The sequence below is a fragment of the Chlorella variabilis genome (assembly GCF_000147415.1).
Source record: "Chlorella variabilis unplaced genomic scaffold CHLNCscaffold_27, whole genome shotgun sequence".
NCBI lineage: Eukaryota > Viridiplantae > Chlorophyta > Trebouxiophyceae > Chlorellales > Chlorellaceae > Chlorella > Chlorella variabilis.
Genome location: NW_005435061.1, coordinates 261,510 through 276,848, shown reverse-complemented (window position 1 = coordinate 276,848; position 15,339 = coordinate 261,510). Strand labels below are relative to the sequence as shown.

General features: G+C 69.0%; 4 protein-coding genes across 4 annotated transcripts in view; 1 reads left to right on the top strand and 3 right to left on the bottom strand.

Annotated features, from left to right (window-relative positions):
* Positions 1-153: 153 nt before the first annotated feature.
* CHLNCDRAFT_139901 (expressed protein) lies at positions 154-3,080 on the bottom strand (the record flags this gene model as incomplete). The annotated part of the gene is made up of 9 exons (XM_005843711.1): positions 154-256; positions 587-674; positions 1,039-1,122; positions 1,355-1,480; positions 1,693-1,856; positions 2,128-2,205; positions 2,385-2,510; positions 2,717-2,785; positions 2,904-3,080. Coding segments are annotated over 9 exons (1,015 nt in total), but the record flags the coding sequence as incomplete, so codon positions are not given.
* A 317-nt stretch (positions 3,081-3,397) lies between these two features.
* CHLNCDRAFT_139900 (hypothetical protein) lies at positions 3,398-4,767 on the top strand (the record flags this gene model as incomplete). Its single annotated transcript, XM_005843765.1, has 6 exons — positions 3,398-3,536; positions 3,652-3,719; positions 3,866-4,045; positions 4,171-4,272; positions 4,399-4,520; positions 4,659-4,767. The coding sequence occupies 6 exons, from the start codon at positions 3,398-3,400 to the stop codon at positions 4,765-4,767; spliced, it is 720 nt and encodes a 239-aa protein (XP_005843827.1).
* A 3,461-nt stretch (positions 4,768-8,228) lies between these two features.
* On the bottom strand, positions 8,229-11,149 carry CHLNCDRAFT_139898 (hypothetical protein; the record flags this gene model as incomplete). Its single annotated transcript, XM_005843710.1, has 7 exons — positions 8,229-8,969; positions 9,172-9,236; positions 9,459-9,532; positions 9,724-9,830; positions 10,079-10,387; positions 10,701-10,960; positions 11,074-11,149. The coding sequence occupies 7 exons, from the start codon at positions 11,147-11,149 to the stop codon at positions 8,229-8,231; spliced, it is 1,632 nt and encodes a 543-aa protein (XP_005843772.1).
* A 2,869-nt stretch (positions 11,150-14,018) lies between these two features.
* Positions 14,019-15,339, bottom strand: part of CHLNCDRAFT_49195 (hypothetical protein) — a gene marked incomplete at both ends in the record, with an annotated part of 3,978 nt that continues 2,657 nt past the window's right edge. Inside the window, 4 exons of the mRNA XM_005843709.1 lie at positions 14,019-14,107; positions 14,281-14,390; positions 14,630-14,741; positions 15,060-15,234. Coding sequence (XP_005843771.1) covers positions 14,019-14,107; positions 14,281-14,390; positions 14,630-14,741; positions 15,060-15,234 — 486 coding nt within the window. The remainder of the gene's footprint in view (positions 14,108-14,280; positions 14,391-14,629; positions 14,742-15,059; positions 15,235-15,339) is intronic.

Below are 15,339 nucleotides of genomic sequence, written 5' to 3'. Positions count from 1 at the left end.
TGGAGGCTGGGGAGGGGGTGGAGGTAGAGATCGAGGGCGAGGAGGAGGGCAAGGGTGTGTGTGGATGGGGCACACGGCACCACGCCGAGCACTGGGAGGCGGAGGGAGGGGGGCGCGACCAGGCGGCGGCGGCGGCGGGCAGGCAGCCCACACCTGTGCGGCCGGTGATGCCCTGCTTGGGCGCCGCGCGGGCCTTGCCGTCGGGGCCCACGGGGCAGTCGGACGGTACCGCCAGGTACACCTTCTTGGCCACCACCTGGCAGGGAGGAAAGGAAAGCACAGGGCAGGATCGGAAGGACGGCAGACGGTCGCCAGATGACTCGGATGTGCTGGATGTGGCATGCTATCGATATGGCAGCAGGAGCAAGATGCGGCGTGGCCGCGCCCCGGCGGCATCCCGCCCCGGCGGCATCCCGCCCCGCCAGCGGAGCAGCGCGCATGCCGCATCAGGCGTGGGCCGCGCGCCGGCGGCGTCCCACCCGGGCAGTACATCCAGCTGTCCCGCCCGAAGGAAGGAAATCAGCCGCAGGGGCAGAGTGCGGGGCAGGGCCTGACGATTCCTGGGGAGGGGAGGCGGCGGCCGCACCTCAAACAGGTTGCCGCAGGGCACCATCTTGACCACGGGCGTCTTGAAGAGGTCCAGGCTCACCACATAGTGAAGGTCTTTGTCCCACCTGCGAGGCGGCGGCAGCGGCGGCAGCAGCAGCAGTGCGCCCACGGTGACCACCACGCCCTCTAGAGGTGTGTGCCGCACGTTCCGTTGCGGACGTGCACTGTAAACACAAAACACAAAGAGGAAAAGCAACAGCAAAAGCAGAGGAGCAGCAGCAGCAACCGCCAAAGCAGCGGCGGCAGCGGCAGGGCTGGCCACGGCCGGCGTGTAGTGCACGCGTGCACGCGAGCGAGGCGTGCAGGCAGGGACCAGGCGGAGCGGAGCAGAGGGCGAGGGGGCAGGGCCGGGGAGGCGGGCGGGCAACCAGGAGAGCCAGCAATGAGGCAGGCAGGCGGGCAGGCAGGCAGGCAGGCGGGCAGCCTCACCCAGGGTACAGCCCCTTCTGGCTGGAGGCTGAGGCGTACACCGTGGCAAAGATGGCCTCGTCTGGCGTGGGCTTCCCCGCAAACCTGCGGCGGCGGAGGCAGAAGCGGCGGAGGCCCAGCATCGGCGCGGCGCCGAACTGGCGCCAAGCGCGGCGCCCGACCCCGGGCAGCGACCCCAGCCCTCCCACAGCACCTGCCCCCAATCGCACGGCTCGCCGTCAGCCCTCAATTGGGAAAGCAGGCAGGCGGGATCCAGCGCCCGGGGCCGTGCGCCCTGCCCTGATGCCCTGCCCTGCTGCCGCCAGGGTGCGCTCACATGGCCAGGTGGCAGCCCCAGTCAAAGTCGCGGAAGGAGGCCACCCGCCCCGCCGAGTTGGCGGTCAGGTTGGCCCAGCTCTCGCCAAAGTCCTGGGTGAGAAAGAGGTCAAAGGCGCAGGCCGCGCTGCAGGCGGCGGCAAAGGGGGGCGGCCAGGGGTGGCGCGGGGCGGGGCGGTTGGTTGCAAGCTGAGGCGGGAACAGGCTTCCCAGCTCGGCCACGTGGCCGGAAGCAGCTGCGGCCCGGCCCAGCCCAGCCCAGCCCAGCCCAGCACAGCCTTAACTGCCCACGGCGCCCTCGGCCGGCACAGGCTGCCACCCCAGCAGGCAGAAGCCCACCTGCGCCGGTCCACCAGGCACTCGTTGCGCCGCACTTTGGCCAGTATCCAGTCGGGCTGGCGCGGGTGCAGGCGCAGCTCCTGCGCGTAGCCCTCGGTGCCGCCCGGGGTGGGCAGCGCCTTGAAAGTGGCGCCGTAGTCGGAGCTCACAAAGTGGAAGCGGCCCTGCGGGGCACGGGAGGCGTGGTGGCGGCGGCGGCGTTTCGCAATGCGCGACCAAGGCGAGGAGGACAGGCGGTGGAGTCCTAGGGCGACGTCCGGGACGGCAGGCTGATGAAGGACGCAGGGGCAATGCCGCCATGTGTGGTGTGATGTCCTTGGGTGGTGTGACGCCCTCGCTCGCCTCCCCACCCCCCCCTTTGCTGGCTGCTTTGGTCCCATCTTTCCAGCCGCCGCGCCCGCTCCCTCCCTCCTTTCTTTCCTTTCCACCACCCACCTTGCCCTGGAAGAAGATGCGGTCCGGCTTCTTCTCGTGCCACACCGCCTCCATGACACCCTTGAGGCTGTCGTTGCCCTGCGGCAGAGGCAGGGCGCGATGCGGGCAGCTTCGGCGGGCGGGCTGGCGCGGCAGGCGCAGCGGTGGGATGGCCGGCGGGTGGCCGGCGTCCGGGCTGGTGCAGTGCAGCAGCACGGCAGGCCAGCCAGGCAGTGGCAGAAGCCGGAGAGGTGGGGAGGCGCGGCGAGGGCACCCACCGCCGGCAGCGCCGCCGCAATCTTGGGCGTCAGGTCGGTCCAGGAGTTGGGCTGGCCGCCGTTGTCTGAGAGGTACAGGGGCCCGCCTGGGAAGCCGTCCGTCTCCATTGTCAGCGCAAAGATGTACTGCACAGGGCGCAAGGGATGTGGCACCAGCGCCACGGCGGTGAACAAAGCGTCCCCAGCAGCCTCACCAGAGGCATTGATTTGCAGCTGCAGATCCTTTATGCCGACTGGCATGCTGTGGAGCACGCAAGGACCCGCAACCCAGCGTCTCTTGCGCATCCGCCTGCTGCACCCAGCGCCGCTCCCGGGGCCCCACGACGGCACACCTTGTCGCTGACGGAGCCGTCGGGGCCTGCCGCCCACTTCAGATCGTTGATGTGGTTGTCCAGAGTTATCTGCGGCCAGGAACAACAAGAGGATCGCATCCGGAAAGTGTGGCTGACTGTGAGCATTCCCAGCCGGCGAGCCACCCTGGCCAGCTGCCGACGGCGGCGGCGGCCGGGCCCCACTCACCGGAGACAGGGCGCCGCTGGTGGGGTAGGTCTTGGGTGCGCAGCTGCCCAGGGTGCCGCCCAGCAGCCCTGCGGCCCGGGCGGCCTGCGCCTGCTCTTGGCAGGCATTGCCCTGGCACGAAGCGTGGCCCCCGGCTGCTAGGCACACAAGTGCCAGCACCAAGAGCTGCACCCGCATCTTCCTCGCTGGCGAAAGGAGGGAAAGGGGACGGCTTCACGGCCGACAGAGATCGGACACTTGAGCCTGCTCCCAGCACCTCCCGAGCCCCGCAGCTCCCTTTCAATCGATTGGGAGGGCGCGTAGGCCCGCAGACGCCCTTGTACTGCGAAGGCGGCAGGACAGCTTTCCCGCTTGCGCGGTGCAACACAGGGGCATTCGGCATCGGCACCGCCCCGCACTGCAAGGGCTGTTGCATGCCGCCTCCAAGGCTCTACGCTCCACCCTTCCCAGCTAGAGTTTCCTGTAGCCAATTGGCCCCCCCCCGCAGCAGCAGCATGCAGGCCCTGCGACGATTGACGCACAGGGCAGCAGCAGACGCCCTGGGGAGCGGCGGCCTGGAATGCAGCACAAGCGGCAGGCTGTTGGGAGCGGCTGCTGCGCGGTTCAGTGCGGCTGCAGAGCAGCCTGTGAGCGGTGAGTGTGCTGCTCCGCCCGCAGGGGTGGCGCTGGCTGTTGGGTTGCTGGCGAGTTGCCGCCGCCGCCGCCGCCGCCACGCGGCCACCTACCTCTCCCCGTTGCTACCCTGTAGAACCCTTGACACTAGCAGCCGAGGAGCGCGGACTAGTGGGCTCCATCGCATCCAACAAGCTTCGAAAGGTGCTGCTGTACTGCTGCTCGCCTCAGCCAAGAGCCTGCACCTCCCCAGCCTCACCCGGTTCTCCGCCCCTCCCTCCCCTGTCCTCCCCTTTTTTGCCTCCTGTGCTTCTCACCAGCCAGCCTGGGCCCACCGCATGCGCCTGCAGGCTGGCAAGACGCCCGGCATTGTGTTCTCTGGACCAGGCGGCGAGCAGCACCTGCTAGCCTTTGATTCCAAGGCCCTGGGCAAGCTCGTCACCAAGCTGGGGCGCACGGCCTGGGCATGCTCGGTGTTCGACCTGCAGATACAGGGCGAGGACGGCAGCAGCCGGACAGTGCGCGCGCTGGTGGGTGCCGCCGCTGCCGCTGCCGCCGCTAGTAGGCTGGCTTGGCTGCACCCCACACACACCTGCTCTCCACGTGTGGTGCTGGCTGCCTCGTGTGATGCCGGCGTGGCTTGGTGTGCGTGCAGGGCCGGCAAGTGCACATGACGTCCACCACAGACGCCGTAGAGAATGTCACCTTTGTGTTCTGCCCTCCGGAGCGTCAAGTGCGGGTGGAGGTGCCGCTCAAGGTGAGCTGGGCGCCAGGGCACGGCAGCATGGCCCTTGTGCACCCCGCTGCCCTGTGCAAGGCCTGCCATGCAGTTGATGTAGGCTAGGCCTGCGCCTCAGGCCCTGCGCCCCCTGCGTGTATGCAGGTTATTGGCGAGGATGTGTCTCCGGGCATCAAGGGCGGCGGCCGCGTCAACTGGATACGCCGCACCATCCCCTGCCTGGCGCGGGGGGACAGCATCCCTCGCGACTTCACGGTTGACATCAGGTCCGGGCAGGCGGGCGGCTCGAGGCCGGGGCCTGCACCAGCGGCGTTTGCCGTTGCTGCTGACGCTTTGTTCGCTGCTGCATGGGCACCCCAGCCGCCGGCTTACACACCACCATGCGCACCACGATTGTACTGCAGCAAGATGGAGCTGAACGACAAGCTGTACTTCACGGATCTGGCGGTACCCCAGGGCGCCGTGCTGCACCGGGTCAACGCCGCGCTGCCAATCCTCAAGGTGGCGAAGTGAGCGCGGTGGAGTCCCCTGTGCGGCGCATGCAAGCCCTGTGGCCTCTGGATCGACCCAACATTCTGAATGTAACTTATGGTCGAGCCTTCACGTCTGGCTGCGGCGTCTTACACCATACTACAATCCAGACAGGCGACGAGGGGTGCGAGCGTGCGGCACCTGCAGGCGGTGGCGGCGGCTGGTACTGGTTCCCAGTTGTAGAGTCAGGGAGATGAGCCCTTCTGCGCGGATGGCCTGCACCATGGCCGGAGGTGACGGATCTGTCTCTGATTTCTGTTTATTGACATTTTTGGAGGATTTTTGCCGTGGTCATGCGCGTGTCATGATCAGCACAGATTTGTGCTGCGCACGTCTCAAGCCTTTGGAGCTCGGGTGAGGGCATTATCCCCTCGTTTGAGAAGAGGCACTCTGGAGCATGTGCGGCGCTGTGCAAGGCCCCCGCGCCTTGCCGCGCCCCTCCATCGAGGGCGGCGCCGCGCTCGGTTCAGCAGCAGCACCGGCAAGGTGTGCATGTGTTTCTGCGCCATGGCTGCTCCGCCGAGTGGGTTTGAGGAAGGAAGGGGCCTGTGGGGCGGAGGCCGGGTGCGCCGAACCCTGAACCTCCTGTTCTCGCGAGAACCCTTTTTCGCTCGCGTCTCGCGGTTTAGGTTCGAGATGTATGTCGGATGGCGGCCTGCCCGACCTGCAGACAGGGGGTTCAGACTTAATTAGTATGCCCCGACGGCCAGGCCCCACCCGCCTCAGACCCGCCTCCACGCCGCCTTTTTTCCGCCACCCCTTGCAGGTGGTGTGCCATGGCCACTTTAGCCTCCCCTGATAGAGCCACTCCCTACTGCGGGGCAAGGGGCATTGAGGACAGGCCGGTGGTGCAGGTGGGGCCCCCGAGTCGAACTGAAACTTGTCCCGCCTGTTTCCCGCCAAGAGCGTCACAGCAGCCGTTGCTCCCTGCAGGGCAGCAGCAGCGTTGAGGAGGTGAGCAGCCAGGTGCAGGATGACGACAGCAGCGAAGAGGGGCCAGCACCAGCCTCCCCAGCCAGCAAGAAGGAGGAGCAGGACGGCGCCGGCCAGGTGCGCATGCATGGGCGTGCATGTCGGTGCGGAACCGGCTTGCATGCTGGACTTGCTCGCAGCTATTCATGCCTCCCACCGCTGCCACCCACCACCACCGTCGCTGGGACTCTGTAGGATGAGGGCGCAGAGCCTGCTGCCAAGCGCGTGAAAGCGGCCGACAGCAGCCCGCAGCCGCCGCCCGCTTTGCTGCAAGGGCAGCCGCAGGAGGAGCGGCAGCAGACTGGGCCGGCGGTCGCTGACGGGGCAGCAGCCAGCATGACGGCTGCAGATCTTGCAGCGGAGGCAGAGGCAGCGCTGAAGGCGGCAGCTGGGCGGGCGAGGGCGGCACTGGCACCAGCCAGCAAGCCCCTGCTCGACCCAGCAGCACCGGTACATCAGCAGCAGCCGCAGCAGCACAAGCAGGATCAGCAGCAAAACGAGCAGGATCAGCAGGCGCAGCAGGCGCAGGCCGAGCTTGATGTCGGCATGCCTGCCCTTGGGCTCCTTGCCGCCCTGGCTGCTCTTGCCGAGCAGCAGCAAGAGCAGTCAGATTGTGGAATAGGAGCGGGCGGCGGCAGCAGCTCCCTTGCCCACGATCCAGCGGCCCTGCCGGAGCTTCTGCGCCTGCATGCCGCCTTCAACCGGCCCGAGCACCGCCAGGCCGCCATGGCGGTACGGAGATGGCGCCTGTTGTGACGGCCTGCTGGCGATGTGCGATCGGCCCTGCTGGGACGCTTGCCTGATCGCCTTGCCTGTTGGCGTGCTGCCGCCTGCCTGCAGGCCGGCCTGCGCATGCTGCAGTGCTACCGAGACGCAGCCCTGACAGACCCCGCGCACTCTGAGGCAATCCTGGCGCACACGTGCCGCTACAGCGCCGTGCTGCGCCTGCTGGCGGTGAGCATGGGGCGCCTGCCCGTGTGCCACGTGCCTACTGCCATGCCAGCCACGCTGCTTGCATGCCCGCATGCCTGACATGTGTGCCAGCTGCCGAGCCGCGGGTACGGCGCCGCCCATCTCCCAGCAGCGCCTCTCTCCTGGCCGCCTGGAAACCTACGAGGTTAATGGCATGTGCTGCTCCCTGCAGTCCGACGCACCCCTGCAGCAGACGAGCATCACCAGCGGTGTGCTGACCCTCACCCAGGCGCGCCCCGCCTGGCACCTCTCCGGCTGCACAGTGCCTGCCACTTCTTGCTGGTCTGCTCCTCCTCGCCTGCCCCCGCCGCTGGCTGCATTGACGCAAAGGTTTTAACAAACAGCAGCCTCCCCCTTGCGTGTGCGCCTGCAGATGTTTCTGAGAGAGCTCCGGTCCTTCCGAATGCTGGTGGTGAGCCAGCCGGCTCCCTGCCTGCCCATTGCCCGGTGGCCGTCCAGCGCTGCTGGGCACATGCCGCCGCATCGACGTGTCGCTGTCTCGGGCCCCAGTGTCCATTGCGCAACCCCTCCCCCGCGTTGCTTGTGCCTGGCCGCAGAGGAAGAACATCCAGCAAGCAGCGGCCCAGCAGAAGGGGCTGCGCAGCATGCCGGATGGCGACGAGCGTGCGGCGGCAGCCGAGCTGCGCGCGGCGGCCGCGGAGCAGCGGGCGGCGGAGCTCTGGGGCCAGTTGCAGCAGCTGCAGCATGACGGCGCGGCCGCGGCCGCCGCGGCCACCGCCTCTGAAGCCGCGGCGGCGCGGCAGCTGGAGCAGGCGCAGGCGCAGCTGGCAACGCTGCGCGGGGAGCGGCAGCAGGTACTGGCTGCGGCCCAGTACATGGCACGGCTGCGCGGAGAGCTAGACCGGGCGCGGGAGGAGGCGGCGGCCTTCCAGCAGAACGGCTGGGCTGGTGCTGCGTCTCTCTCCCAGCAGCAGCAGCTGCTGGCGTGGCACATAGCGTCCCAGCTGGAGCAGCAGCAGCAGCAGCGGTATCAGCAGCAGCAACACCAGCAGCCGCAGTATCAGCAGCTGCAGGGGCAACAGCCGGAGCAGCAGGCGCCCGCTGCAGGCATGCACGCCGCAGCGCCTGCGCAGCAGGCGGCTCAGGCCGCCGCGCAGCCTGTTTCCCTGGCGCCTGCGGCAGCGGCGGTGCCGGCACTGCAGCCTCCGACCGCGGATGGGTCATGGAAGGCGGCGGCTGAGGCGGCGCAGGTGGCCCAACAGCAGCCGCTGGCGCAGCAGCCGCAGCCACTGGCGGAGCTGCTGGCAATGGCGCTGCCGCAGCTGCAGCAGGAACCGCGCAGCTGGGCCTGATTGGATAATCAGCACCTCTCTTCAGCCAATTTCACTGTGTAAACTCTGGAAGGGGGCATTCAGTCGGCTGATAGGCTTAAAGCTATGAGGGGCATGTGATGAAATTGTGCAGCGAGGGATCCCACACAATCCACCGGGGCAGAGCAATGACACACGCAGGGGGCCGCCGCCCGCGCGGGCGGCCCCTCACTTGCCAAACCCGCGCCCGCCATTCTTGGCCCCCGCTGCCTTGCCCTTGCCCCTGCCGCCGCCGGACGGCTGCCTGCCGCTGCCGGCCGGCTGTCGGCCGCCGCCTGGCGCGCCTGCTGGGGCCCCGCTGCCGGCGGCTAGCTGCTGGATCCGATGGGATACTGTGCCCAGAGCCTCCAGCAGCAGCTGCTTCTTCTCCATCCTGAACCGTACCGCCAGCTGCTCGTCCTCGCCCAGCTGCCGCTGCGCCTGCTGCGCGGCTTCCTGGCCGCCGGCTGGCGCCGCCGCTGCCGCCAGCAGGGCGGCATCCTCCTCCAGGCTGCCCCGGAACTGGGACAGAGCAATGGCGCACAGGCCCGTCAGCGCCCTGAGCGCCGCCAGCTCGGCGGCCGGGGCCAGAGGCGCGTCCCACCGCCCCAGCCGCTCCACGCTGGCCGCCTTGCCGCCGAGCGCCGCCGCGGAGGGCGCGCACAGCACCCGGACGCCCGCCAGCAGGCGGGGATCCACAGGCCCCTCCGCCGCCGCCTCCCCGCCGCCGTTCCTGCTGCCGCTGCCGCTGCCGTTGCCGCCGCCGCGCGCCGCCTGCCTCCGGATCGTCACCTCCGTGTTGGCGCCCGGCCCGGCCAGCTGCAGCGACGCCAGCGCCTGCTGCTGCCAGGCAGGCAGCGGCGGCAGCTCGGCGCCGCCGTCGTCGAGCGCGCCCCCCGTGCAGCCCACGCCCGCGACCGCCTTGGCAGCCTGGGACAACGGCGGCCAGGGCATGGGGCACTGAGTCAGCTGTGCCCTGGTGCGAAGCGAGGCGTGCTGAGATGCAGGAGGCTGCTCCAAGCTGCTGGCTGGGCTGCCGCCGCATGATATGGGTTGGGATCCGCGCTGCTGTTTCCAACCAGCCCGCCCGCCAGCCAGCCAGCAAGCCACCCGGCCAGTCGACTCCACCCACCTCGATAAGGCCTCGGTCAAACCGCAGCTGCACAGTGTCGTGCGGGTTGCCGGGGACGATGAAGCCTGCAGCATGTGTTGCATGGGGGTGGCAAAGGTCCCAGCTGTCAAGGCACGGTGGCGGAGGGCGCTCAACATTGGAACAGCACACAGGCGCACAGGCACACACGTGCCGCAGCGCGCAGGCGCCTTGCCGGGAACCTGGCGGCGAGCCTGCCAGCGGCGGGAGCGCAGGGAGGCCCTCCCAAGGCAGCAGCGCGGGCACGGCAGCGGCAGCCAGAGGCCCACCATAGTCCATGAGGAGGAAGTCGTTCGAGAGAGCGCCGTAGCTGATCAGCACCGGCTCGCCAGCCTGCAGCGCCCTGCGGAGCAGTGGGCACAGGTGAGTGCATGCGCGTGGGCGGGTGGTTGGAGGTGAGCCGCGGGAGGGGAGGGGCAGGGCATAACCCCGCATGCAGCGCTCGGCCCAGCCCGAGCAGTCGAAGCGGAGTGCAGCGCCTTATGCTCACTCTCACACACACACACACACACACACACACACACACACACACACCTGGTTGCTACCATGCACATGCTGCCGCCAGGGCCGGGCGCGATCTTGGCGTTGGCTGCCTGGAAGCTGTGGTTGGCCATGTCGATGAGCGGCAGCATGGCCGCAGGCTACGAGGCGGGGCACGGGCAAGGGTGGCGTTTAGGTGGCGGCAGCAAGGGAGCACCTGGATTGTTGTGAACAGGGGAGGCTGCGACCTGGCCGGCCATGGATGGCCGGAAAGAAGCCACGAGTGCATGCGCTGTGCGGCTGGCGTCGGGACAGGGGGCAGGCTGCGAGCCAGGAGGCCGGTCACAAGCCGCCGCTGCATGCTCTGAGCGGCGGCGGCCCCCAGCCCTCTCCACCCCTGCCAGCCCACCTGGTCTGGCCCGCGTGTGCGGAACGCGCGCGACGTCACCACCGCCAGCGCCCAGCCCAGCGCATTGGCATCAACATCTGCGCCGCCAAAGGGGTCGCCGCCGCCGCGCCGCGCCGCCGCCAGCTCCCGCTGCGCAAAGGCCAGCAGCCAGCGGCAGCGCCGCTTCACCTGCTCGGTGACGGGAGGGTACTGGAGGGCGGCCAGCGCGTCGCCGCCGAAGAACATGGGCAGCCCCGCCACGCCCAGCAGCAGGTTGCTGATGTACGGGGCAAAGGGCGAGGTGGCGCCCTGCAGCCGGTGCGCCACCACCTGCAGCAAGGGAGAGGCGGCAGGCCAGGGCAGAGGAGGGGGGGGTGTGAGGGAGAGAGGCGGCGGGTGAGGTGGCGCAGGTTATACTGGGGAGGGGCACGGCACGGCATAGCGTGGCGCACTGCTCGCGCGCGCTATGCACGCCAAGCAGGCAGGCAACAGTGCAGTGCCCAAGCTGTGGCAAGCATGCACGTATGTGCGGAAGGGGGCTGGGCGGTGGCGCCCCGCTGCTCCTGGGTGCGCAGGGAGAGGCAACCGGCACAGCAGTACTTGCCTGCAGCGCCAGCTTGGCCCCCCACAGCTCTGCGGGCACCTGCCCGATCAGCGCCAGCAGGCGGGGGTCGCTGCTGTCGTCGTACGTCAGGTGGCAGCGCTGGGGCAGGCTGACCAGCGTGCTGCCCGCGCCGCAGTCGCGGGAGGCGGCCAGGCCAAAGCCCGCCTCGTTGCGGCGCACCGCCACGCCCGCGGCGCTGCCCCCCGAGCTTTCCACCCAGGCCACGAGGTCGGCGGCGGGGGCGGGGGGCGCCGCGGCGGCGCCGTGCGCTGCCGACGCGGACGCGTGCACGCCCCCGGCTGCAGGCAGGCGTTGGGTGGGGGTGTCAGAGGTTCAGAAAAGACAGGCGGGGATCGGAGCAAAGCAGCGTGAGCGGTTCCGAGCCACGCGGGCGCCGCCTGCGGCTGCGCACTGTGGCGGCTCATGAAGAGCTTGACCATGCGCGTGGGCGACACGCCGCGCACAGTGAAGCGCGCGGTCCCTGGCATCTGCAGGCAGCAGCAACCGAGTGGGACAGGGCGAGCGCTGGGGGTGGCGGTGGCGGGAGCCGGCGGCGGCGGGATAGCGGGCTTGCTGGGAATTGCTCCCGGCATATGCATTCGTGCCAATCGCGACATGGGGCCAACCCAGCGTGCCTGGCAAGCAAAAAACCTGTCGACTGCATCGCATGTTGGGCGGCATTCCGGCGCTGTGCCCTTCCGATGTTGCCGGCCTGCCACAACCTACCTGCATGGTGCCGGGCTCACACACACAGTGCGACACACTCGAGGGAAGGGCTGCCGAGCAATTGCTCCCAATCGCCGCCTCAGCGCCCTGCTCTTGAACTGCGACTGCAGCGCGATCAGAGGAACAGATCCATCAAGGCCCGTGGGTCTTGCCTGGCTTGCCTGCGATGGGCTGACTGGGTTTCTTTCTGGCCCAGCCTCTTTCTGCTTGATCACCACCGATCTGCACCCTTTCCATTGCTGGCATCGCTGAAACGCAGCGCAGGCCCCCTCCAAGGACCCTCCGCCCGAGTGCCAGAATGGGGCTGTCCAACCCAACCCTCCTCCTGTTGGCAGCCGTTTTCTGGGCAGCTGGCCTGTGTAGAGGGCAGCAGCAGGCGGGCGATGTGTTTGGCCCAGTCACGGACGCCGGCCCGCCAGCCGCCGCAGACAGCGCCGCCTCCCAGCCGCCGCCAGAGTTTGGGGCTGCCGAGCCCATCGCCCCCGGCGCCAGGAGCACCCAGTTTGGGCTGGCCCCCGGCATCGGCGCGCCTGGAGGTGCGGCCCTGGCCCAGGGCACGCCATATTGCGGTTGGCGCGCTTGCGAGTGGGTTGCTTGCCGTCATTGCCCGCGCAGCAAGCCGCCTCTTCCTCGCCCCCGCTGCTGCTTCCTGCAGGCGAGGCGCGCCTGCAGTACCGAGGAGTGGCCACCGTGGCGTATCCAGCGGAGCCGCTGGGGCCCTACGGCGCCGCCAACCTGGGATGCAGCCTGGGATTCCTCTCCCCCACCTTCCAGGTTTGGCATTTCGGCCAGCGGGATTCTGGCACTACCGCTTCAATCTGCAATGCATGCTGGGCCAGGGTTTAGGGTGGCCCACCCAATGCCAACCAGGAGCACCAGCACCCCGCCATCTGCGCCTGCCACCGCCTCCCGCATCTCCCTCCCCGCCTGCAGTCCAACTATGTCGGTGTGTCGCCTCAATACTTTGGAGAGGCGGCTGCGGCCTGCGGCCGCTGCATCACCCTTCAGTGCGACGACCAGAGCTGCGCCGCGCCGGGCAGGGAGCTGCCGGCGCTCGTGGCCGACGCGTGCGGTGCGCGGCGCTCCGCTGCTGCTGCCGCTCCGCTCCGCTGCTGCTGCGCCGCACGCGGGCTCGCGCAGCGACACTGGGGCACAGCCTGCTCAGGCCATGGCACCTTGACTGTCCTGCAGGCAGCTGCACCGGCTCCGACCTGGCCATTGCCACTCCGCTATTCCAGAACCTGACGGGGCGGGCCCCAGGGGCCAACCCCTCCATCGTGGTGCGCACGCGCTGCTGGCGGAGGCTCCCTCTCCATTCCTCCCCCACCCCTTGACCAACATGCTGAACATGCTGCGTGCTGCCAAGCAGGGAATGCCTGTGCTGGTGTGCTGTGCAAGGTCACAGGCAGCGTGCTGCTGTGCCGTGCCTGGCGTCCGCTGCCCTCCACCTGCCGCCTGCCCGCCTGCCTCCCCGCCCTCTGCAGGTGTCCTGGGACCTCACCAGCTGCGCCCCCTACACCGCTGGTACCATAAAAATGCTGCGCAAGGAGGGAGGCAGGTGGGCGGCTGCACTGACCTGCAAGCATTCACCAGCAGACCAAAAAGCCCTCCCCCTCTGCCACGGCACGCATGCATGCACACCCGCTGCCAAGCCCCCGCCGCCGCTCCACCAGCCATCCCACCCGCCAGGCTCACACGACTCGCGCGCTGCTGCCCGCGGGCCTGCCCCCGCCGCCGTGCAGCGCCTTCTACCAGGCCTTTGGCTTCTCCAACCACGTCATCCCCATCGTGGAGGTCCAGGTGAGCCCACAGATCCAGCACACACGCACACACGCCTTGCAGCAGTGGGGAAGCTGAGGCCTGAGGAGGTCCCTCCACCACCTGCACCTTCCAGCACGCCCTACCTTGCAGCGCGGCCCGCAGCGGGGTGCGCCTCGCGGGCAGGCTGGGCGCTGACCCCTCCGCGCAGTTCACCTGCGCCAGCGCAGCGACACCCCCCCGCAACCCAACCCAGCCCCTACCCCGCAGGTCAACGGCCAGAAGCTGCAGCGCGGCAGCGACAACTTCTGGGTCTGGAACCCGGGGCAACCCATCGACCCCACGGCGCCGCTGGAGGTGACGCTGGTGGGCGCCACGCGCCAGACGCTGCGCTCCAGGGTGCCCTCCCTCAGGAGCGCCGACCTGGGGGTGCAGTTCCGGGCCTCGTGAGGGGCAGGCAGGCAGAGAAGGCGGAGTGGAGCGGGCCGGAGCAGGCCGGGTGCAGAGCCTGGCGCAGGCAGGGCCTGCACAGCGGATTTCGTTTCGGCATCCGCGGCTTGGCCACGCCAGCGGTGAGCAGCACCATCAACCCAACGATTTCAAGCAGTACCACCGAATCGAGTTGCAGCATCCTGCCGATCGCTCCCGATTTCTCACAGATGGATGTACCCCATGTGTGTTGGGCCTGTTAATGAGCATGCAATCAGACAGGGGTCAGCAACACTAAGGGCACCTACTACCAAACAATCGTCACGGATTGATTAAAATGAAACGCGGTCAAATGCTGCACCCTGCGGGACGGCTGCGGCTCGAGCCGGCTGCGCGCCGGATGCGGGCGCGTGCAGGCCGGCACGAGCCCCTGGCTAGCCCGCCTCATGCGGCGCCGTTGCTGCCGCTGCCGTTGGCGTCTGCCATGCAGCTGCGGAAGCCGTCGTTTAGCTCCTGCCGGTTCAGGTCCTTGCCTGCAGAAGAAAGAAACAAGAAGCACAGGTTGGGAAGGGCAGCTTGGGTCGGCAGGCCTCGCCATCAGCCGGCAGGGAAAGGGCGTGCCTTGGCACGCGCTTTCCCCAGAACAGCTGCCGATGCAGCAGCAGCACTATCAGATGGAGGCCCGGCGGCGGCCGTGAGGGCGCACCTATGAAGACGACGCGGTTGAAGCGCGGCTGCCCCGGCTGCCACGGCTTGCCCAGCCCCTCTGCGCTGCTGCCGAACTGGAGCATCATGTGCACGCCGTGGAACACATACCTGTCCGGGCAACACGGGAAATGGCGGCGGTTAGGTCGGGGCAGGGCAGGCAAGGAAGAGGAGGCGGCAGCAGCTGGCAGTGAGCGGGCGGCAGGCCCGAAGCCAGCTGGCAGCGCTTCGCTCTCCCGCTGCCGGCTGGGCAGGGCGACGGCGCCCACCGGCCCTCCCGCGCCGCATGCGCTGCACGCCCTGGGCCCGCCGCTGCGCTGGCTGGGTTCCGTCCCGCATCCCGCGCTCACTTGTCGTCTGAGCCTGCGATGTTGAGGATGCCCTTGGAGCGGTAGATGTCTGCGCCCTTCTCCTGCAGCAGAGTGCTGAGCCACTCGTTCAGCCGCTGCATGTCCAGAGCGCCTGCAGGGGTGGGGGCGGGGAGTGTGTGTGATGGTTGCGTGCGGCGGTGTGCGTGCCGGGCTGGGGCTGGGGGCAGGGCACGGCACAGGGAGTCGAGCAGGCAGCCGCACGCCATGTGCGCCCGCATGCCTGGCGGTGAGGGCATGCACGCTGTGCGCTGCCTCAAGCTGTGCGGTGGCACCCTGGCCTCGCCTGGCTGCTCATGCTGCTGCAGCTGCATCACGCTGCCCATTCGCAGGGCGTGCTGCCGCCTCTTCTTCCTTGCCTGCCCTGCCCCGACCTAGCCACCACCATTCCCCTTGCGGGCGGGTGCCTCACCCTCGCACTCGATGCCCACGCTGCTGACGCGGGAGTCGTGCTTGTGGCTGTGGCCGTGGTGGTGCGAGTGGTCCGGGTCTCCCGCCGCACACTGCGCGCAGTCGTCATCCTTGTGCTCATGCTCATGCCCGTGGCCGTGCTCGTGCTCATGCTCGTGCTCGTGGTGGTGGTGGTCCTGCATGAGCACAAGAGGAGGGATGCCGTCACATGTCGGGGTGGCGGGGTGGCGCAGATGGTGCGCACCCCGCCGGCACCGGCCCGCCCAAGCACCCCACCAAAG